Source organism: Gymnodraco acuticeps, unplaced genomic scaffold (genome assembly GCF_902827175.1).
Source record: "Gymnodraco acuticeps unplaced genomic scaffold, fGymAcu1.1, whole genome shotgun sequence".
Classification (NCBI taxonomy): Eukaryota; Metazoa; Chordata; class Actinopteri; order Perciformes; family Bathydraconidae; genus Gymnodraco; species Gymnodraco acuticeps.
The window spans coordinates 615,804-640,946 of NW_022990772.1; the positions used below are offsets into that span (position 1 = coordinate 615,804).

General features: G+C 42.0%; 1 protein-coding gene across 4 annotated transcripts in view; it reads right to left on the reverse strand.

Annotated features, from left to right (window-relative positions):
• Nucleotides 1–25,143, reverse strand: part of nlgn3a (neuroligin 3a) — a 131,886-nt gene that overhangs the window by 38,056 nt on the left and 68,687 nt on the right. For all 4 annotated transcript variants that reach the window (XM_034232602.1, XM_034232600.1, XM_034232601.1 and 1 more), the window contains one exon: nucleotides 5,505–5,690. In XM_034232602.1, the coding sequence (XP_034088493.1) occupies nucleotides 5,505–5,690 (186 nt within the window). The remainder of the gene's footprint in view (nucleotides 1–5,504; nucleotides 5,691–25,143) is intronic.

Here is a 25,143-nt window from a genome sequence, read left to right on the forward strand (position 1 = left end):
GTCTATACTGTGTATAAAGAGGCGCATGGATGGCACGCCCCTGCCTCCAAAAGCATATTACAGGAGCAATGGACAGGAGCAAAAGACTAAAATGCACAAATCCCCCAGCCACATGTATTGTTTGGTTCAAATCACTGCTAAAATAATTATTTATAGCATAATTATTATTATTATAGTATGTTTATTTTAATAATTTATAACACATTGCTTACATGGGTCATTTTTTACCCATGTATTCAAACTTGATGTAGAAGTACAAAAACGGTTTTATTTCCTAAATCAAGAAATGTAGAATGAAAATAATGATGTGTGGTGATCAAAAACAAGATATTAAATAAATACTTAGAATATGAATTGATTACATACATTGATTTCCAAAAATATAGCTACGAAACACTCACAAAATAACATTGTAGGTCAATACGGGTCATTTTTGACCCATGTTGTCCCTTAGAAGGGGTTTGCATAGCTTGTGCATCAAAGGGTTGAATATAATATTTGAAAGAGTGAAGGATCATTCACCTCTCAATGTTTTGCCAGTTTTGTAAAACCACAGAAAAACAGAGATATTTGATTTACTATATTATATTTGTTGACTTTTGCTTCAAGGAGCTACTAAAATAATCTTTTCATTATGAAAATAGTTACTTAGTTAATAATTAATTAAACCATAGAGGAAAGGAATTCGTTACAAATTGAAATAGACTTAAATAAATGAAAACAACAAAATGAATTACACTTTATCTTCCCAAAAAATCTAGGTTTGAGAGGTGACACACGGAAATTAGAAAAAAATATAAATAAAAGATGCCAGCCTCTGAATCCGCTCTAACACATTTGATTTATATAAACACCTAAAGCCAGTTTATGTAATAGTAAAGCACATTTAGGATTGATAAAGCAATTGCTACTATTTAATGAGGGGGCCAGTCAATTTCAATAATATGAAATATTCAGCCCAAACTAACAATTTAACATGTTACAAATTCTCATTTTGATTTTGATTACTATGAATATTTTCAAAATTCGTAATTCTTTATTACAGTGCTTTTATCTATTTGTTTTTGTGCTTATGTATAAGTATCGTTTTAAGTGTTTGTCTTGTTTACCATTCAAAGGAAGATGCGTAGAGGGTGAGAGGAGAAAGGTGTTTTAAAAGAAACAACAAAACCTGGGGGAAGTTTATCATTGAAACACCGACAACAACAGATGGTTAAAGAAAAAAGGTCAGACCAGTGCAATTGTTGTGATAAATGTATTAGGGATGAATAGCACTGAAAAATAACAAGCTAAATATCCGATTTAAGTAAAAAGTGCCGCTCTAAATGTCTGGGGTATTATGGTTCTTTTTAGTTTGTTAAAACTTTTATTTGACAGCCATTTTGCCTTCAGATGTTTCACTGACTGCACATACTTTATCAAATTTGGTCATAAAGGAAACCACAGTTTGTGCCTTACTGTAATCATAAGTCCCTCTAAGAGATGTTCCAGTTTTTATCTAATCAGCTGGAGGAGACTACACTGAAAAACATTAATTGATATGACTTCCAACTCACATCCCTTTCAAGACTCCATGAATCATTAATTTTAGTCCAAAATCCACAGCAGTATTTCACTACGAGAAGCCACCATTAATAAAGTTAACATTTTAGATTAGAGAAGAATTACCTGACACGCCATTTGATTTTTTCAATCTCTCTGATCCTCGATCTCTATACATCCCACAATGCACTCCTTCACTTAATCACCTCCTGTGCTATCCTTCACACTAAATGGATTCAAAACTTGTTACCCTTAGCTAAAAACCGAGCACCTGTCACGCTGCCCTCTCGATACTCATGGTTCAAGGGGTTTCACTGTTTGCTCTCTGGTGTCTTGCATTAAAAAGCCTTGGTACTCATTGCACTGCTGTAATAAAACATAAGCATTTAACATGCACATTTATGGTCCTCAATAACCCAGAAGTCTTAATAAAAATGAAAGCTGACATTGGCATGAAGGATCCTCCACACTAGCTGTCTTTAATGTCCAAGACGTTCCATTAAAAGGGGAGCACTTCCTCAGAAGCGGAGCTTTTATCCTGATTGCTTACAGGAAGAGAAGAGAAAAAAAGAAACCAAACGACCTTCAGCAGCTCGACAACTAGCCCTTCCCTTGTGTGTGCTCCGTGAAGAGAGGGGTCGGCGTGCACACTAATGCAGACACTTTTGCGTAGATACACAGTATGTTTTCTCTAAGTAGGTTGTGAATGGAGAAACAAATGTAACAACTGCGCTAAGATACATATGTACAAACCCAGAGGTCTGCGTCACAAGCTACTTGGTATTCTGTTCATGTGCAGAGAAGCTATCTCACTTTTTATATCGTAATGATTATTAGGAGATAGGGAAAAAAGCCAAATCTGCATGTTCAATTAGTGCCTGCGCGATGCCAGATAGATAATACATGGGACTGGCTAATGTCCTTGCTCCTGAACTTCTTCCGCCGCTTTCTGTTTGAAGCTGGTGAAAAAGAAGATGGGGACATAGATTTCCCTCTTTGGGAACACAACTGTTGAGCTACATTTAATAAGCTGCTCAAAAACACTCTCCTGCCGAGAGGGACTGCACTTTTAATGACCACTCTGCTTCCAAAGTCTCAGATGTGCGCCTAGATTGCTTGGCATATAGAAGACAAGGCAGCCATCTTATTAATAGCAACGCACCACACATGCTGCAGACTAAGGAGCAGAAACCCAGAGAGAGAGAGGGAGAGAGACACACTGGCACATGGAGAGAAAGCGTGTGTCCCTTGCATGCTTTTACTGTCTGTGAAGGCAGGGAGACAGATGGGTGCAGTGAGGAGGAGATTAGATGGAGGAGGCAGGGCAGGGATCGGGGTCTAAAAGATCTAGCCCTCACGAGAGGACGTCCAGGGCAGCATCCACGCAGGTCAGGGGGGGGGGAGGTGATGGATGTACCCTGTGTGACTGGATCCCTCGGCACGCCCACATGGAGACGCCACCAAGGCCAGGCCAGAGGAGAAGGCAATCAAAGAGAGAGGCCGTAGGGCTAGGATGATATAGGAGGATCCAGCTTATTAAATAGGCTTCAGGAGGAGCATGGAGCATCTGAAGTAAGTTGTCACTATGCCACCAACAGGCATAACAGGAAGTCTCTGTTAGATGGAGAGTCAATGCACTGTAGGCAGTAATGACAGACTGTGTACAGTAAGAGCAGGAATACCGTCATTAAATACACTGACATACCAGGGAGCTCCAGAACAGTGTGTCATCACTGATTTACTTTTTCTCTTTTATACCTGGGCCTCGTTATCCTGAATCTGAGCATCAGGTGAAAAGAAATGTTTGTGAGTCATATTCTATGTTCATCATATCCGACCGCATGCTACTTCTGAATTCAAACATGCCGCATTCAATAAGACACCACGGTCTCTATATCTAGACGCTGCAATGAAGAACACAATCAGGAAATGAATTTGGAACTATGACGCATTGTTTACAATCTTTTTTTCCTGACTCAATTTTCATTTAGAGAGCAAAGTAGAAAACTCCAGTCTGCTAACATGGAGAGGAGATGATCACACAACTCCATTATTAGAGGCCATCTGAGACCAGGTTTGCTCATGCCACAGTATGTAATTCACTTGATGATAGATTTTAACATCAATTTTCACACTGCCATGCAGACCCAGACACTTTGATTCCTTTTTTGTTAATTTCATAGTCTTGGCAACAAGAACATCCTACATGCTTTTACCTCAGCCGTTAAGACTATAGGAGAGGAGGAGGACGACGGCAGGGGTGGTACAGCGGCGGTTGTGAAAGCAGGTGCAAAAATAAAAAATGTCACTCGGATTTCCTGTCACATCATGCAGCCCACTCCAGTCCTAAACTTTATATAATTACAACAATCTGTGCTCTGAGAGAGACTGTGTGAAATCTGATTGCCATTGGTAACGTTCGCAGCAAGAGTCCTAGCCTGATAGAAGGCTTCCTGTTTCAATTTCCTTGGATCCCTCAAATTTGACTTCCTTTTTTTTGTTGTATCCCATCAGTGGGGCATACATTTCCATTCAGGGGAAAAAACAGACCCGGTAATATCCAATTTACTGGGAGGCAGAGGAGATGGTTTCACTGGCAGTATAATAACATGCTACATGAAGCGTAACATTATGGAGTATGAATAAAAAAGGCATTTATGGTAAAAATTCAATCCAAAAGCAGTCATCATTCATCGGAGGAAATCAAGGCAATTAGTAACACTTTAATGCAAATTGGAGAATGCAAAACACATCACAAATCCCTGGCACTGTAATAGGGACCGGAGAAGAGGAGTTCAAATGACCTCTTTTAAATGCACGTCAGTCTAATATCAGAAATCTGAGAACACAGATTCTACTCTCAGATGTGTGTGTGTGTGTATGTGTGTGGTGGTTGTGCGTTAGCCACCTAATAGCTTCTTGACCACAATATCGCCTAAGACCATTCATTATCTCGTGCAAGAGCGATTGCTTTAATGTTATTCACTTGCATTTCATGCAGAGTAAAAGACCTGTGTTACATTTGCAACCGTGATTGTCAAAAGCAGCATGTTTGTGGCTTGTGAACATGTTCACAAGCAGGCTGTGAGCGTGGCTGAATGTAAAGATTTCTCATTTGGAATATTACATCCACATAAACACAGCGGGAACAAAAACAGCATGCTATACAACAGCACCTCAATAGCCTAATAACCTGTCATGTACCCACTGCTACAATCAATTAAACGCAAAACAATCAGCCGGCTTTTTTAACGGCTGGTTGAATACGTGACTGAGTGCAATTACTCCAGGTCAAAGATGATGCTATGTCCTTTTGGCTCTGCAGGGTGCACCTCATGGACGGAGCTAAAAATAATCACTTCATGTATGAACTTACCTATAAGTAATAACATGAGGGATATTTATCACATGTCCAGGTTTAGTATTAAAGACTTGGTCGAGATGGGCAGTTAATCATCATGAAGCAGCACTAAGGTAACCAGCAGATAAACAACATTGTTTACAAAAGAGAACAGCGTGTGTGTCATTTAGCATGCCACCGAAAAGCTCTCACTGGGAAATCATGTCCCTTTTTATCTACGTTACAAAGACACATTATACCTACATGTTCATTCCTGAGAGAGAGAGAGAGAGAGAGAGAGAGAGAGAGAGAGAGAGAGAGAGAGAGAGAGAGAGAGAGAGAGAGAGAGAGAGAGAGAGAGAGAGAGAGAGAGAGCAGACGAGGTAGAGTACATCAAGACCCACATTTGGTCTGAAATCTGCCGAGAAGTTTCAATTTCCGGATGGTAATGAATATCACAATCATTTAAATGCAAACATCTGCTTCTTTCGTCATGCTGTGCAGTACAGTAGAATACATTACTCAATAACTCTCAAGCTGCATCGCCAGCCTACACACTAGCAGGCATGAGCTGCTGTATCCCCCACCCCCCAATTCCTTCCACATCTCTGCCGTACTTTACCTTCAGAGTGGTGGGAGAGGGTGAGCAGGCTGACGCAGGAAGCTCCGATCCCAGAACCGAACACAGTGATGCGGTTGGAGTCTCCTCCGAAGAAGCCGATGTTCTCGCTGATCCATCTCAACGCCTGGATCTGGTCCAGGAGCCCGTAGTTCCCTTTAGCAGCCTGGTCACCAGTACTGAGGAAGCCTGTAACACATACAGATATTACACCATTAAAAAAGTCACCTCAATGCATACAGTGATTTGCCTTCAAACTAAATTACAATAAAAAGGTAGTCTGCAACTTTCACATTAAATATGCCACAGATATTCATCCTCCCTGTGCTCCTGCAGCATAAAAGGTTATCCGCAGGGACTAACCGCTGCTCGATTTGGTCAGAAGAACCGTCACGCCGGGTGACAGCAGCGCTGAAATCATGACTTATTGGATGATACGGCTATTGGTAAAATAGGAGTACGTGTGACCACATGTCATCTGCACCTTATGGGAAATCAATGGCATGTCTCCCCGGGTGAGCACCCATCATCGGATATATTGAGCAGTGCTGATGGAAACCACAGGAATCTATGAAAACTCCACAGAGGGGAGAGAAAAATACGTGATAATAAGATTTACAATCATTTTGATGCTGCAAAACCCTCCATATGGATTGCAACCTTATTACATATCCTATCAGACACCACCTTCCTCTGACATGCTTCAGTGTTTCCACTCGGAACTACACATACTTTCAGTCTAACCATTCACAAAAGGCAGCATCCATGTGCTCTTTCCTCCCTTGTCTGTGTAATCAGCTTTATGATGCCTTGAGTTGGACAGTGGGTCTCTCATGGGCGCGTCAGAGCTCATGTTAACACACCACCTTCTCCCAGCTGCTCTCCAGGGCCTAAACCCAGCTGAATGATGGGTAATGGAGAGTCGTGGGAGAAGATCAAAGGCAAGCAATCCATGAAGTCCCCACGGTGGACTCAGTGTCCATCAAACCCCTGAACAGACATGCTAATGTGACAGCTAGAAGATGTGCGTGGAAACCAAGACCCCCTTTCCTCTCTTTAGTGGCAACACTCGCATGCGTTTGTGTTGGTGGTAAATGCTTGCCAGCCTTCAGTGATGGTCTTTCAGCAACACAGCATTGTTTCTAACATCTATTTCATGGTCTATGCCTCTATATAATGATGAGCTCTGTGTTTAAGTCCTAAGGGGGGAAAAGGGAATAGTTTTGTTATCAACCATGCAGAAATAAATAAATAAAAGTGTGTTTTTTGACTCTGGTCAGCAGCAGCGATGCTCACTTTAGATACACACTGATTAGAAAGCAGCTGCTCCGGGCTCATGTGAACAAAAAAGGATGGCATGTCCACCAATCCTGATTTTCTCTCTTTGTGTGAGTCTACAGAGGGCACAGGCCCCTGCCCCACCCCGACAGCACACCCGCCTCGCCCCGAGTGCCTGTTGGCAGTTACAAAGAGGGGAAAGGCCAGGCCTGATCATCGATAGGAGAGAGGCGGTGGCAGAGGAAGCAAAGCAGGAGACAAATGGATCAACAGATGGTCTCCTTCAGACACATCCCTGAGGATGACAGAGCAGCAGGGCACACGCAGAGAGAGAGAGAGTGAAAGAGACAGGCAGAGGAACAGAGAGGGACGCAGACAGAGAGGGAGAGGAGGACTCCAATTGAAGAGCTTTTCCTTTCCCTCTCGCGGCTCCTCCTTGTGTTCCGCCATAACTAAAGGACAACAGCTTTTACAACCCTCTCCCGGGTGCCGTGGAGAGAGAGGAGACATGACTCTCCCAGAATAACCCTCATTTGCGAAATGGTTCACACTTCACCAAGTGTATGTCACATGGGTTAGGAAATGTCAGGAGAATGGCATGTAAAAGGGATTCTGTGCAACTGTTAGCCTAATTGAAAAAATATATAGCAAATGTTACCCATTTGGCAATGTAATATGAGGAATTACTAAATGACAACATGTAAATGGATTTGGATCCCCAGCTGGCTGAATAAAGCGCTGCTCAATTCTCTATTATTTTTGTATTTGTTTTGTTTTGTTTAGCCGTGTTGATTCCCCTGCATCTATAAATGAAACTGGTCATTAAAATGTAGAGGTAGAATCCAATATTTTAGACAACAAGACATGCTGCAGGCGCCATTTAAAAATACATCTAATATAGCTACTGGTTATGTTTTAATTGGAAAGGTGACAGAAAGTATTTTCTTTGGAAAGCAATTAAGATAGCAATGTAATTGTTTTTGTGCATGGTTATTTCTATTTTTTACATTTATAGCAGACCGCTGACTTTATGATTGTACTCCGGAGGTGTTTGGTCTGTTTTTGTTTTGTGCATGACCTCCGGACCTTCAATCTACTTTGCTAGAATGAGGTACAGGAACTGGCTGTTTACATAATGCCACGGTACACACTATGCATTTGGCACTGGTTTGAGTTATCTTATTTCTGAACATCCTTACTCACCAGGGAGAGGGTTATAGATTTCCAGATCTAGCAGATGATCTCTGTCTCATCAGCACTGCGTGGGCTCTGGCAGAGCACTATCTGCTCACAGCTCACTCCTACACAGGACCTTGGGATTCTGGGATGTAGCTCAGTGCTTATAATAATAATAATCCTTATATTTATTATAGCGCTTTATCAAAGAGCTTTACAAATTACACATACAGATAATGGTCATCTACTGTGGACAATACCCACAGGAGCAAATTCGGGTGAAGTGTCTTGCCCAAGGACACAACGGCCTGACGCAGTGGGGCGGGAGCGGGTTTCGAACTGGAGTTCCCCAACGCCCCCTTGATCTGATGATCAAACGCACAGACCACTGCGCCACCTGTCCCTCTCAAGTATTTGGTCCGGTTGGCTATTTGCTTGACTGCACTACTCAACCCAACATTCAATTGAGATTATTACTATGGACAAGGTATCACTTTACCATAAGCATTTAATTATAAAGTATAATACTTTTTTATCCATCTTTGTTAGCTGCCTGAATTCAAAACATTCTCATTTAAATGATCTGACCAATTCACTTTGGCACACACAGTATACACAATGAGTGTCACAGTCAAGTGGATTCTACAAACATAAAGTGACCAATAGATAGTAAATAGTCTGAGTTGAAAGTCAAGTTCATACAAATCAATTTGTGTTAAGTTAATTTTCTCTGTGACATAACCAATAATGCCAGTTCTGTGAGAACCTCAACATCAAATGTAGGATGCTTTGTTTTTTGTATCAATAGCAAAGCCCAAGCATTATACCTTCAGGCTGAATACGAATATTGAATATGATTTGCTGCTAAAATAGGATATCAAGCTCAAATGGTAAACATTATGTTTCTCGAAGGAAAAGGGAAATCTAAAAATGGAAAGAAATGCCTTGAAGATAAACTACACTTGAGAAAATAAATCATACGACTGATCTTCATTTAACCTTCTTGAGTCATGTATGCCAAATCCAAAATGTGTTTACCAAGATCTGTTGAGAATACCGGTTATATAAGTTGCAAAAGGTCATGCCAGCAAATAACATCTGAAATTGACGCTTGTTAGAAATTAAAATCAATGTTGGTATGGCGTAATTTGAATTAAATACACTATTTAATTTAAATCAGTTTTATTCTGAAAAACCGGAAGTTCACTAACTATTAACTTAATACTTTTATTCTGAAAATTATTCACTTCCGGTTAGCATTAGCATGTGGCGAAATGCTCCATTTTCAAACCGTGAATTAAAGGTGCAATTACATGTGATGTTGTACACTGAGCACACTGGGTTTAGCACTCATTTATTACCGCTGAATAACGTTTATTAGGGAATGTTCAAATAACCACAGACACCAGAATGATATAATTTAACAACAGAAAAAGGCAGAAATTGCATTGGACCCGCCCCCGACGACGCCGGCCAATAGGAGAAGACCTTCGATGACAACAGGAAGAGCAAGCCAAGGATTGACCTCTTCCACCTGTGACCTGGACTGACCCGTCGGATGAGGAGAGCGCCTCCACTCGCACATTTCATTTGTACTCCACCGCATCTTTTGTGTAATTAAATGCTGTTAACTTTTATAAGCTTCCCTTGACTCTTTTTAGTCTCTCCTGCCTTCGGGGTTCTAGAATACACTAACACGCTGGAAACATGAAAGACATGAAAGTTAAATATTCATGGCAAACAAACTGTATGAACTAATAACATCGATTATGTGCGCGCATGATAGAACTGTCATTTGTCCTGATTGTTTACATGATGTGTCTTTGTCTCATGTCTTAAAGCTGCTCTTCCTCGACAGTAATAATAATATATTAATAATAATAATATATTAATTTTATATAGCGCTTTTCTGGACCCAAAGACGCTTTACATTTGGGAGGGGGGGTATACAAACAAAACAAAAAACAGAGACAAAGCCAAAAAGAAACAAAACACAACAGAAAAGCAGTCAGGAGGAAGTTGATTAAGAGGGGGGGGGGGGGGGGGGGCTTTATAGATAAAGAGTTGAAGAGGTGGGTTTTGAGGCGGGACTGGAACAGGGTGAGGGACTCAGACTCACGGAGGTCTTGGGGGAGTGAGTTCCAGAGCTTCGGGGCTGCCACAGAGAAGGCTCTGTCCCCGAAGCTCCGGAGTTTGGCCTTGGGGATTGAAAGCAAACCGGCTGAGGTGGATCTGAGGGACCGGGGTGAGTAGTTATACACATGCCACTTCAATCTCATTAGTATGCATAGAAAGTGACAGGTGGTGTGACAGGTCACACCTCTCCCTACTTATTAAGACACGCCCCCTTCCGACACACATCACATTAGTATGTATAGGATCAATGTCCCGCCTCCTAACCACTTCCTGTGCCCCCTAATCCTGTATATATGACAAGTCAGGACATGTGGGGGAGAAATCATAAAAAACCTCGGAGCTGTCAGACCAAATGGTGGGCGAGGGGAGGGGAAACACACAACACACACACACACACACACACACACACACACACACACACACACACACACACACACACACACACACACACACACACACACACACAAACACACACACACACACACACACACACACACACACACACACACACACACACACACACACACACACACACACACACACACACACACACACACACACACCACACACACACACACACACACACACACACACACACACACACACACACACACAACCAGATGTGGGGGGGTGAGATAGCCTGGGTGTAAATGCCTATGTTAATTAAGACACTCTCTGTGAGAGAAAGGAAGTTAGTTTTTAAAAAATAAATAAACTCAAATTAAATAAAAACAGCCATTAATTTCATTAATCTGACTCTTAATGGTCCTCTCTAAATTTGATTCAGGGTTTGTTTGAAATGATTTGTGCTTTGTGTGTACAGACACACAGAAAAACACTGAAAAACACAAAAAGAAGGACTGTAATACACATGTATCAGACACGCTCCCCCTTGCTATAATGAAGACAACAGTTTTTAAATATAAAAAAACACTTTTTTATTTTTTCACACACACAAAAATCAAATAGTTATACTGATTGCAACATCCGCAGGACCGTCTCCAGCTTAGAATTCCCCATATTACTGGAGATATTGTGATGGAGTTTTTTCACTTCAGTCAGAATATTCATGTGTATGCTGCTTTCTACACATAGATGCATTACATCTACAAACAGAGCATACACTGAGAGCACATGATACACTTTTGATGTTTGTTTCATTTCTGAGATAATGTTACAGAATGTTTCGGAAAATGAAGATTCCAGGACCACTTTAAATGTTTCGTTTACAATCGTTTCCCAATGACCCGGAATAGTACTGCCAGAACGAACGATATCCAAAATGTCTTCCAGTTTACAAACTTCAGCCATTCTGTTTACACAGGGGTCACTACTCGTTCTGTTTTCAATCGTCCTCATCACCACACTTATTAAAAGGGTATTGACTACATTCTGATCAATATATACAGAGCGTTTTGCATAGTAGTTTCCCATTTTTATTTTACTTTAAAGAAAAAAGTCAATGTATCGAACAAGTGACGTTTTGGCCCAAGGAGCAAAATCAGCAGCAGTAGTATTGCAAGATTCGGGTGTCCAAAATGGTAGTGATGATGGTGGCAGTCCAGGAGTCTGTTCCTGGCTGCAACTCGCGGGGGGAGTCTTTCTCAGCTCCATGTCTAGTTTACAACGGTCGTCTTAGTGGGGTCCTTCGTTTTAGATGATTTGCTGAGTGGAGGGTGGGGTTTATTGCGTTGAATGGGGGGAGTCATTTTCAGTGAAACAAGGCTGTTTTTTGAAACATTTGGCAGATTTATGCTTAAATTCTCGGAGAAAGTTACTGAAGGATACACTTTTGTGTATAAAAGCTGAAAAGTAGATAATGAAGTAGTTTGTGTCCGTGTGAAACCCCCATACAGAATGTCAGTCCCTGTGTAAAACTTTTTAGTGACACTGCAGATTTGTGTGTAATTCTCTCACAAAGGAACTGTAAGATACACTTTTTATGTATGCAAAAACTGATAGAGGAGTCGGTATGTTAATGTGGCGACAAAATGTTCCCCTTTCTGCTCTGTGTTGGTCTGTTTGACTTATTCAGTAGCATTCTCCACAGCCTGTGAAAAAGTCTTGTTCTCCTTTTACTCGTGTTTTGGTTTGGCTCGAACGGATTAGACACAAGCTCAGTCTACCCAAAAGAGGGGAAAAACCTGATTTTATGCCCCATTGTCAGTGGGTATGTTGGTTATTTGCAACCTAAGTGACAAATTGAATGAAGGACAATTGTGTATATAGCACAAGAAGCCCTTTTAATATGTTATAACATTTCCAGTGTTAAGAGTTATTTGCTCAATGCTTTATTCTCTTTTCTTGTGTTACTAAGATACTTTTAGTTACACTTTAATGGATGCAAACCTTTTTAACCGGGTAAAATATTCATTAATTTGTAAGGAATTTGTTTTCTTTATGTCTCTCTAAAAGGCAAGTTTGTGATTTTAACACTGTTTCGATGAAACACAGCAGTCTTGATAACTTGACATGACTCACATTACTTTTCTAAAATATATGTTTTTTAGAAGCGTTACTTTGATTTCTTCATGTTATTTTAAACACATTACTTTTTCATATTTTTTCAACATACTGTGATATTTTGTTTTTGGTCTTTCTCTCCTTTTTCCATTATATATTTTTAAAAACTACATAGTGATTTCTAGCAAAATACAACATGCAACTAATACATTATACAAATTACGACTTTTTTGCGATATTTTCAACACAATATACTTGTACCTTTTTTTTTTTTTACAGGGCTTCAAGATATTTTGCATGTCATGCATAAACACGGTGTCGTCTTTTCTTGAAACTGACGTGCTGTCCGTTTTACAAAACAAGTTATGTTTTCTGCTTCTTCATCCTCTGAATTGTCCTCCCCCGTCCCTCTTCCTTCACCTCTCACACAACAATCAAGGTGGATCTGTGAAATGAAACACCTCTTCCCAAAGCGTGACTTCCCTATTGAGGGCAAGTGCGTGCGTCTAGGGCAGTAGGGTCTAAATCGATTGGCCAGATATACTAACATGCAGAACGTACGGTATGTTTGAAAAAAGACTAACCATTTATCCAGTTCAAGCTGTCTTTAAGATGTGACATCACGCACTGACTATTTCCCGTAAAATCGTGACAAACTATTACTTATTCTTAAATTTGATCTCTTGCTGCATGGTTGAAAATGATAGATGAAAAATAACTTTTTTTAAAAGAGTCAAGTTTTTCAAGATCAGATACAGGTCAAGAAAATGCATAGAGGAGGTATGGTGCTGGCTCATTAGCCCTCTCACTCTTCTTAGAATGATCCTGTGCAATTATAGTTAATAAAAGTAATTACACATTAGTTCACAAATCCTTATACTAAAAGAGAATACCCTTAGGTATCACTATTAAAACCTAAATAAGATCTTTTGAAAATAACCTCTTTGCAAAACAGATACTTCTTTAACAGTTTCCCAAAACTTGAAAAGAAACATCCTTAGCCAGCACACACCATTTAAAAAAAAACCCTGAATCAAATCTAGAGAGGACAATAATGTTTTTAGATGTCTTGGTGAGTGAAAATTAATGGCTGTTTTTATTTAATTTGAGTTTATTTCTTTTTAAAAAACTAACTTAATTTCTTCAAATTTCATGTTATTTGCAAGTATTTGTAAGTTACAGTCAATACTGTATACAGGATTAGGGGGCACAGGAAGTGGTTAGGAGGCGGGACATTGATCCTATGCATACTAATGTGATTCATTTTTTAATTATTATTTTATTTTGTAAACCGGTAGGGGCAGCATTTTATTTTTCTAATTTTTAAATTATTATTTTTTATTTTGAAAACCGGAAGTGGGGGCGGGACTTCCGCTGGATGGGGCGGGGCTTATACCGGAAGGGGGTGGGGCTTAATAAGTAGGGAGAGGTGTGACCTGTCACACCACCTGTCACTTTATATGCATACTAATGAGATTGAAGTGGCATGTGTATAACTACTGGGGTGGTTGGTAGAGGGTGAGGAGGTCAGTGAGGTAGGGGGGGGCCAGATGGTGGAGGGCTTTATAAGTGAGGACCAGGTGATGCAGTGCACTCCCGCTGTATGAAGACGTGACTTTCTCTTTGTGGCCGCATAGAGTCAAGAGATTCAGTCCTGATATCAGCTGTGGTGGCAGCAGAGACCTCGGTCTGGTCGCAGCCAGGTCAGGTTGCACCTGTCACCTTGCATCGTCCTTGCGGGACACAACATTATGTGTGTATTGCTGCTCCCCCTACGAGGGACCAAGCTGCCCGTGTCACCCTAACATGAGCAGAAGGGTCAGTTAATGTATACGGCATGGCAGCGCTCCCTCTCTGCAGCGTTTGTGCTTTAGCCAACATGCCGGCAGCAACACACACAGCAGCAGCAGCAGCAGAGACCTGGAGATCTCCACACCTTTCTACTTCCACACATTTTCACACACACGCCACAATCATTGCATCAGCGGATACGTTTATTTTCCAAAGATAGACCCCCAAAACTGTGCAGAGCGGGATGCCACATAATGCATTTTCTGGCTTGATCATGTTTTATCAATAATCATGCGCCACTATCTCAGTATAAACGGAGCGCCTCCGTCTCCTGCAGAGCCCCAGCAGTGATTTCCTTTAGCCGTGCCTCTCAGCATTGATATTGCTCTATTGATTATGATTTAAATATCTGTTTCCTATACGGTGGGCTATAACTCAGAGTGTAGCGGAAAGAGGTGATGATAATGATTGCTCCGACCCCAGACATCTCTCTTAGCCTGGTCTCCCGGATAATGGAATGTGTGTAAAGTAATGGCAGAGGGTGAGAAGAGGGCAAGGAAGGGTGAGGGAGAGGCCAAAAGCTTGTTATTGAGCTGAAGAGAGCGCTTACATAGGGACAGATGGAGGGAACGGATAGGGAAAAGCAGAGGAAAAGAGGGAATAACAGCGGTGACGTAACTGAGGGAAAGTTTTTTGGGCTTTTTGCTGGATTCATTGTTGCGTTTGCGTTGCCTTCTCCTTGTTTCTTTCTTCCTCTCATCCTCTCGCTCTTTGGGGGTGCCCGTTAACAAGGCCGTCTGTGTCTAAACTCTCCTTTGGTTCTCCCTCCCGTCTCCCTCTTGCCCTCTCTCTCCCATCGTTTCTCCCCCCTTCTCTTCTCTGGGGAAATAAAAGCCCACACAGTTGCAGCCTTGACAGCCTCCCCTAAGAATCCCCCACTACAAAAGAGCTCCAACTTCCCCCCAGCCAGGCCTGGGCTGAATGGGAGCCTCTTGGGTGTGGATGCGAAGCAGAGGAGGGAAGGGGGCCACCCTCCACACAGCCACATAAAGGGCCTGTGTATTGAGTTCATGATGAGCAAAGGACATACCCAGCGGACCATCCTCCGCGCAGGGAACCATTCCCACAAGATTTTTCATTCTCTTTTTCTTGGTGAACATTTCAGCACTCCAACAAGACTTAAAAAAAAAACTTGGGTGAAGGGAAGGGGGCGTGGGTCTGAACGGAGGTGATTGCCACTTGGATCAGTGTACAGCTCCTGTTTACAGCTCGCTGCCCAATAGCATGGCTGCAGCGCAGTCTGGTTTGAGGGTAGGATAGATAGGGAAACAGAGAGCAAGAGAAGGGGCAGGCAAGCACAAGAAAGCCTCTTTATGGTAGCCTGAACAACGGAGGCCATTTACCCAACTCCACATGCTTGCTTCCGGTGGAAGAGAAAATAAAGAACCCAATACTTTTTGATTGTCACCCCTACAAGTTACTAGTTCCGTATGAATTAATTGTAGCGTAATAGAGGAATCAAACTGGGGAACAATGATGAAAAAGCGCCTGATTCTTGCTCATCGCCGATCAATAATTTAAGAAAATATCCGAGTGCTTTAAATAGCAAGAAAGTCCTCCGATGTTTCAAGGCCCTGCCCCTCGACACTGGGCGAGTTCAAACTGAATGATAACATGCTCGCTAAACTGCGCGCTGTAAATGTGAAGAGGCCGATGACTAACAGAAACCTAAATGGCTCAGCATGAATATTTATCTCCGTTGCACAAAAGGACACACATAGATGCAGCGTGTTAAGCATGAACCAACACGGAGACTACACTATACACCTGAGAAATGTTGCTGGTCTGATGATGCTGAAGATCATCTGGTATACTGTGCTGCAGTGTACAGACCGAGCCAGTCAAACGGAAAATGTGGTTCGTGTGCAACAAAGCGCTGGGTAAAAATACAAACAACAACATGTCAAGAGGGAAAATCTGCGCCGCACAAACACGAAAGCTCATCTGACACATATCTGAGCCCCTAAAACCCAGATCTCCTGCAGACAGACAAGGGCCTGTTAAAGCAGACAGGGAGGACAAACAGACTGTAAGTCGGCACTGATGGTGCCTGGGCAGCTGTCGGTCGTCCTGCATGTGACTTGGGGGCTGCTTAATCTGATTGTGTGATGTGTCCCGGTGGTCAGGCAACACTATTCAAGGGCTCCCGTGAACAGCAGCCCTGGCAGCAACTACAAATGAGCAGTTTGCATATGTATGACCCCTGGCACCTGCATGCCACTCAATCAATCGCACATCGGCTATAGCGGCTGTCGGCTTTCAGTTTTTTTTCTTATCTCCCCCTTGCTGCCCTCCCACCCTCCCTCCACCAACTCTCCCTCTGCTCCAGCTCCCTGTCATGTTTCCCGTCTTCCTCGGCTCTCAGTGTCTCTCTCTGTTCTCCGTCCCTGCCTCCATCTCTATTCCCGCTACTTATCACCTTCTCTCTTTCTCTCCACATCCCTCCATCCAGTGAGTAGCACAGACAGAGGATTCTCAAAGACAGCGAAATGCTTTTACATTAAGGGAAAGCTTTGCATCTCACAGCTGGTGCGGAGGCGGGCCTGCATGCTCCCACAGAGGGAGGGGGAGGCGCTGGGGCTGGAGATTCACAACTGTGAGGTTAAGCAGCGCTTTGGTTCCACTCGGAGGAACATGCATCCTGGGGACATGTTTCATAAACAATCATTTGCCTTTAAATAAGTCCAACATTAATAAGAAAATGCCTTCTTACTTTATACTCTCTTTGTTGGAGCAAAACAACACTATATGGTGCTCTGTCTTTTTGGCCTGTGGCTGCACAAGTTCAAAGGCATGGTGTGAAATATGACAACGAGCCCGGGTGATGTTGAGAGCTTGGTGAGAAAGTTTAGCAACACAGAGCTCTGGGAGGACGGAGCAGTTGTGCAGTGATGCGCCGTGATACCACAGAGGAGATCAGAGGCTGGCTTATCAAAGCACATCAGTGGAGCAGGGTAGTGCAGAAAGGTCATCATTCAGAGGATCTTCAAAGGCCCTCTCCTCAGGTTAGAGTAGCTCTGATAGCTGCCCATAATGAGTTTAGTTTTGGTTGACCCTTACCCACCAGAATCCCAGGCAGCCAACTCTAAAGGTTTTGTTCCTGCTACCGTAAATCCTTTATTCTTATATTTGTTCATTTGTAAAAACCCTGCCAATTTTAGTTGTAAATCAACGACAGCAATTTAAATGAACATCTGTTTTCCTGAGGTTTAGTACTCTGGTGAAACGTGTGAGTGATGTTTTATTTGTCGTTGGAAGAGTATAATATTGTTGGCTACAAAAAGAGGTGCGGCTGCCAGTGGGGTTGTGTTCTGTTTTAGAACTGACTCCAAATTGAACAAGAAGCAAGGATTTGTAAGGAAACCTGCTTTTTGATTATGCTTATCACAGACTGAATGCAAAGTTTGGACCTGCTCCACTTGTAAGTGTTTGTGCCATTCCAAAATAAGCAATCAAAAAGTGTTAACGATGGATCTGGTGGTATTCAATATCTTTCTTATTGATACTATATCTAATGAAAAGAGGAAAATGGGCAATATATTGGTCTTACTAAAGTATTGTCTGTGTAGTCTAATATATCTTTTTTCCATATGACCATTGTTGTCAGAATAATATTAGAACCCATTACTCAGCCACAGTGTGTCACTGGAGGACATGTTCCTTTAATATGATGAAATCTGAGACTTGTTCATTTCAAATCAATCTTGCATAAACTGTCCTGCTGCTGTACATTTGAGCACACTAAATCTTAAGCAGAAAAAGTCCCTGAACATATACATATATACTTTCTACTTTAGTGTGTAACATTTTATCCATCGCTCCAAAACATATATGATTAGTCCATTATTAGACAGGCACAACAAATGGTGTCTGATCCCACCCACACTATCCACCCAGAATTCCAGCTCCTACCTTCTGGTAGAAGATTCAGGGTTCCCAAGAGCAGGCTGAACCGCTATAAGCACTCATTCCTACCTGTCCATTAAGCTTCTTAACATTCACATGTAATGAAAACCTTTAAAATGTTGGCCATAAGGGTTGTGCAATAGGTCGCCATTGTCAGTGTGTATTGTGTTTGTTCAAACGGTGTATGACTGATGATATGTGTATGTATTTGAATGTTTACTATGTTTGTATATGTACATGTATGCAGAACTGCAGGACGGAGTCCAGAACACATTTCCTTACGGGGACAATAAAGTATATCGTATCGTAACATTTACAAAAAAAACTGCAGTGCTAAAGATGAATTCAGAAATAAGCTTTTCTTTAAGAAAATGAAGTAACCTTAAAAACCTTAGACACATTGTTGGCTCTGGTCTTTTAATGTGACGGTTGCAAAAACATAAATGATCACCAGCCTTTGTTTAAAACTAGTGATACCGCATGTTGTTATCATTGCATAGCTGAAAGAATTAGAGTATCATTTGATTCGTTTATCAACAGAGACATATTAAGCAATTTGATAATCAAATCTTGTTAGTTTATATTTGTGTGCCAATTCCTCTTGTTGCAGCTTCTAATTTGGGAGGATTATCTTTTTGTCTTTGCCTTATTTAACATAAAGTTGATTCATATTATTTGGTTTGAATCTGATAGGTAGATGATTTGCAAATTGGCATTTTCACAATATTTTCAAAAGTGATTAATCCAGAAAATAATCTGCAGATTAATCTTTGATTTAAATAATGATTAGAAGCAGCTTTGAATCATTGTATGAAAATGATTGTGGGTCCATTAAACATAACTGCAGTATTTTCTAATGCATCATATAAGATTACAGCTAGTACTGTGTAGTGTTATAATGTTACATATTAGCAATTACCAAATATGGACCCTTTTAACAAAGACATTAACAAATTGCCTGACTATTTAGGACACATCACTATTTATGGAAGCCCACATATCAATAAAACTACATAAAGATGTTTTTTTGCATTCAAATTAGAAAAGCATAAGAACTAAGAGTAATTTGAACGAATATTAAAATAAACAACTGGAATGGGTAAGAACAACCAGGATCGATAACAAGTATATGCCCCCCAGAGCAAGGACAGTATGTTCTTGGAACAATTAGGAAGTGTATGTGTGGCTGGCTGTGCCCTGGGCTCCAGCGACGTGTGTATGAGAGGGTAACTGAGTGTGGGTTAGTGCACAGCCACAGTTAGCATAAGTGAAGAGAGAGGGCTTCCAACAGTGTGTGTGTGTGTATTTGTTTGTGGGTTTGCATGTGTGCAGCAACAGCAGCTAGTGTGTGAGTGCTGGGAGTGGGGGGTGTATGCAGTGCTGGGAGGGAGGTATGGATATTAATCACCAGGAGGAGCATGGTTCTGTGGCGCCGGGCGGAGATGGATGGGGTGTGAGTGCAGTGATGTCACTCTGACAAATGGACCGGCCATGTTGGCTGAGACTCGCACATCGCCTCTCATTTCAATTAGTTCCTCACACAACAAACTACCTAACCCAAAATCTGCAGGTTACACATACACAAACACTTTGGCCACAAACACACCCCCCCTCGGTGCCCCAACCCATAGCACAGCGCTCTAACAAGATGCACTGATCTGTAAGAGTACAGTGGAGCTCCTTTAATTAATCTAACTCAATTATGACAGCACTTTTGCTTTCAATCCCAGCAGTCACTCATTACCATTCATATTATCAGCCAAGCGCACTGACTAGGTCTACGGCCAGCACACTAGCCAGTGGGAGCTGGCAGAGGCTCTGGGTGTGTTTACGAAATAAAGATTGGGCACTGCCCATGTGCTTTCCCACAATATCAATTTGATGAAGTGCAGAAACGATGCAAGCAATATGAGCAGTCACTTGGGCCAACGGTAATAGCATACATGTACTCTCTGATGTGGAAAGAGGTACAAGCGAGCAGCAGTGCTGACAAATTGAGTTCAGGTATAAAAGGTTCCACCTCCTCACCAGCTGTTTGTCGCCCTGTTCTTAAAAGCCTGACACCATTAACAAATGGAGCCGGCGCTGATTTTGAAGTGTCTGTCACCGACACAACCAGCGTTAAGCCCAGTATTCAAATGTTTGAAGCAGTAAACCTTCAAACTCCTTCAAGTGAATTTTGATATTGAAGGACACTTTACTGTGGACTTTGCTCCAAGGCAAAACATTAAGTTGTGTGTGTGTGTGTCAGGTTTAGAAGAGAGAGCAGCTTCATTATTTTGTTGGGTGGTAAACGAACATTTGTGAGTGATTAGGAAATATGCCGGTGTTAAAAGAAGAACAGAAATTAAATTAACAATGGTGTCATTTATGTACAAAAGTATTCATAAATAATATATCTTTTTCGCTTTTAACTTTTGAGCAGTTTTGTTATTATTACCTACAGTAATAGAACATGCTTACTTCTATCTTTATTTCTTGAAAGTGCCTTTTATGTATTTTGTTAAGGAGAGTATTTTAAAGGTGATTAGATAGGAGTACATTTTTTTATTTATGTATACTGAAAATTCAAACATTGCCATTTGCCATACATTATAGGCCCTTTGAAAAGACAAAACCCATCTCCTTCATGTTTCTTTAGTAAAATAGTGAGTAGCAAAAACACTGATGGTTGCTGGGTGATATATATGTTTATATTGTCCAATGTTTGACCATTTGAAAAGATGATGTCACGGTGTTTGCTTCATAACTAGTAACTAGGGTGCACTAGAGCCCATTACAACAGTGTGCACTGAAGCTCATTATAGCTAACTTACCCCTCTACTGTTCATGTTAAACTACCTCTCAAACACTATCTTACCTACTCGCTTTCTGCTTCCTCCCTCTTATATCTCCATCTGATCTCTGCCTCTCTCTGCTGCGACCCCACTCTTCTTCACACCAGGAGGATCTTGCAAAAGGATCACTTTGGAATAAGCTAGGGCAGACTGGGCCATGTGAGACTGAAATGAGCTACGTAGTGCACAGTGGAGCGCTAAGTTGGGGATTTGATCAGAGCCTCCTGGGGCTCCAGCTCCATTTCCAGCTTAACATCAGTGGTGGGTATCTCTTCATCTGCCCGTGAAGGCATCAGGAGGTCAATACCAACCCTATACAGAGGAGGGAGGAACGTCATTGTGCCGCAGACCTAATTAGACCCCTATACATCTGCATTTATCACATTAAAGATTCCTCACCTCATGTTTAGGAGCTCCAATTGCAGATGTTCCAAAAGACAATTGTGTGTCAGTCCTTTTAAACTGTGCCCATTTTCCCATCACACAATGAAAAGAAGATAACTAGAATGCAACCGACTTTAAGTAAAAGCAATCAATGTGGTGACAATGCTCAGCAAAACCGAACATATTTGGCAAGTCGATAATGGCGGTTCAATGTCTTCCTGTCTCATAGAAACTGAAACCATCAGGTTTGTAAATATGCAGGATGTATTACCTTCTACCTTGAGAGGGTGCTTGGCTGGCTTGGTTTCACATATTCCTTTGTTGATGAAACATGCCTGTTCCCTCACCCCGTGAAGAGTGGGAAATGAAAAATGGATGAAAAGCTTTTGAAATAGGGTGTATGATTACCATAACACTTCTACCATAGAGGGAGAGTGATGTATTGTTGCATGGAACACAAGGGGCATGCACTATACAAAAGATGACAATATTTGCTTCATTTTCTTCCCTTTCAATTGATATTGAAGTCTTGTTTCCAATGAGGGTGCCCACGATGGAACAGCTGAAGTTCTTCCTTTTTTAATTTCACTCCGCCGTTCTTCCTTTTAATCTAGCGGCACTAAAGAACTAGATTCCAGCAACAACAAAAAGGTTAGATCTCGCTTTCTGTTTCATCTCGGCCTCCTGCGGTCCCCAGGGACGTCTTTCTGTGCTCGTCTGCACTGCTTGGCGAGGAGAGATTGTGCTAGGGCTCTGTTTGTTTGGCTCTCTTCCCCCTCCTCATCGTGCTGAAATCTGCCTGACAGTTCGGCAGCATGGCTCAGGCCCCACAGGAGCTACCGTCAGATAAAATGTCACCGTGGCTTTGTTCCACGCGCCCTATAGGCGGCCAGATGCACTGTACACCTGAGAGCCCGTAGGCCAAAGCACACAGCGAGAGAACAGCGTCCAGTCTTTTTAATGTTGCTTCATGTGCGACAATTTGTTGACTGCTTGCGTTTTATTCTCATAACAAAATAAGCTTTGATTGACAATGAGATTAGGGGTTTTAACCTTGGAGCTCTAAGATTAAACCACAATTCATCAAATCATATATGTTTTATCGACAGCAGTAATTCAACGGCGCCCTTTGTTGCAGGGAGATGTGAGTGGATAATAGCACGCTATGCTCACCATCTCCTAACAAAACAGCTTCTGAGCCTTAAACGCTCCACATCCACGGTCAAAACGTGACCCATTTCTCTTGGAACGGCAGCAGCACCGAGCCTCAGATGACTCTTCTCAATGGTTCCCTAACGACGCTCGAGTGAAAAAGCCGACTGGTCCTCTCCCAGCCGAGCACTAGGGCGGTTGCCACTGTCAGCTCGTGTTAGCTCACCCCTCTCTGGTTCACGTTTCCGAGAGCACAAACACTCTCATCCCAAAGGAGCTCATCGGCGCTCCTTCACCCCGCATCAATAAATTAATAAAGCAAGGAGCAGCTCTCGCAGGTAATTTGATTAAATACGACATCCCTGCTTTAAAGAGTGCGCTGACGAAGCAAAACTAGGATGGGACATTGTCGAAAGATATTGTCACTGTACTCGTACATGACCCCCGCCCCGGTCGCTACGCTCTCCTCCCGTTGGATCAGCTGAGCATCAACACACACACCATTTTCCAAGGACACGTCTGAGTGGTACAGATGGAAAAATGCTATGCTATGCTCCAGATTACTTGGCTTGTCAGTCACTTAATTTGATGATATCCCCATAAGATCTCTTCCCTTAATTGAGTTTATTTTGCTTCATTTGATGGCAGACGTTCATGAGTTCATGTGTTTGAACCGCGGCTGCGTGCCGCATAAGCCTGTGGGCTTATCTAGGGCACTTGCTCACACTTTTCAAAACAGACATAGTGTAAACAACAGCATGAGCTCAGATATTTGTTATACACCAAGGACGCAAATAAGTGTAACCAATTTCTGACAAATGTGCTCAGGGAATTGTATTAGCATATTAGAAAAAAACTTCCAAACACTAAATTCTCACATTTAAACTAACATGGTTACTCGGTAATTGCAATATTATTATCAAAGCAACTCAATCAATGTGATAATTTATTTCATTTAAATACAGTGTATGTTCCATTTTCCTGGTGAACACTTCCTCTCTCTTTCTGTGTGTAGTGTCACCCCCCCTGTCTCCTCCTCTCCCCTCAGGCTTGTGAGGGCTGACTCGAGCTGGGAAGGATGTATCGAGCTACGACGTATGAATGGAATGACTTCTCAGTCAGAGGGGAAACCACTCATTATACAGATTGCTTTGTAGCGTTTCTGGGTAGTCAAGGCACAATGTCACCTCTCCTCAGTCTGGCCACGGCCTGAACAAGCACTGCAGCTCGTCTCCCAGCCCCCGCTAGCCATCTCCGAGCTGACACACTTTGTTGTTAACTCCGTGTCCATCGGAGTCAGTTTGCCTAGAGGTTACGAGGGTGGATTACTGACCCAACAACAATGCCAGTAATATGAAGGAAACAGACATGTTCTAATGGAAGGAAGGACTGTGAATCTTATTAGCAGGATATCTTGTTTCAGTCAGTGCCTCAGTAGCCCCTCTGGCTCCATGATAGCATCAGCAGCAAACGGCTAGCAGGTGCACAGCAGGAATAAAGCCAATTGTCATGATCAAATCATCCCCCATTCTGCCACCCTACATATATTCTTTCACTTCAGTGTCCACTAACTGGCTGTGCTATGGTTAATGCTTTATTATGTCTATAAATGCTCTCAAGACATATGCTGATGACACCGCCTTTCCTTTTGTAGGTTAACTACGCTCCCGTGTTGGGAGACAGGTGGTTAACTGCTCTTCCTGTCTGTGAGTGGTGGCTCACTGTCACTAACATCTCTACCTTTTGGCTGAACATGCAGCAATGGTGGCAGGTTTGTTCCATACCGATCTCTTTCAGCCTGAGAGTCCACCTTTCTGTCCTCAGGATGGCGTAGGGAAACAGCCTTGAGTGGCAGGCTCCAGCTCTATTTAAACCTGCAGAAGCATTAGTCCCGCTTGTGAGCAGTGTGAGACTTTTCATAATTACCCGTGCAATTCATTCATTATTTAACTTAACGAGGTGGCTCAGTGGCCACACATAGAGTGGATAGGAGGGCTAATTTGAGGAAAATACCACAAAGATATTGAATACCTGCAACTTTTGCCCCCGCCACCTGTAAAGCTTCTGGATGATGTTGGATCAGGAATGAATCACTCAATATTTGGTCTTATTAGGTTTGGATTTATATGCTGGTGATGTCAGCAAACACAGAAAAGCACTCATATTGCAATGGTTAGGGTTCAAATGAGATGTAAGTATGACCTTTCTAAGCTCCTTAATTCAGCTAAATTGGCTCCAGAGGAGGCTAATTTAGCCCTTTACAACATGGGGGGAAATGGGCATTAGAGCAGTCGTGCCACCAGCTAATGGCACTGGACCTTGACTTGTTTGCACAGAAAAATGTGTTAGCTTTAGATCTCGGAAAAAGTGTGAGTTCCCCTGTCCTTAAAGGACTTTAAGTACTATTTCCAACTCCAAACTATTTATTCTTACCCAATTGCTGGTATTACCATTTACAT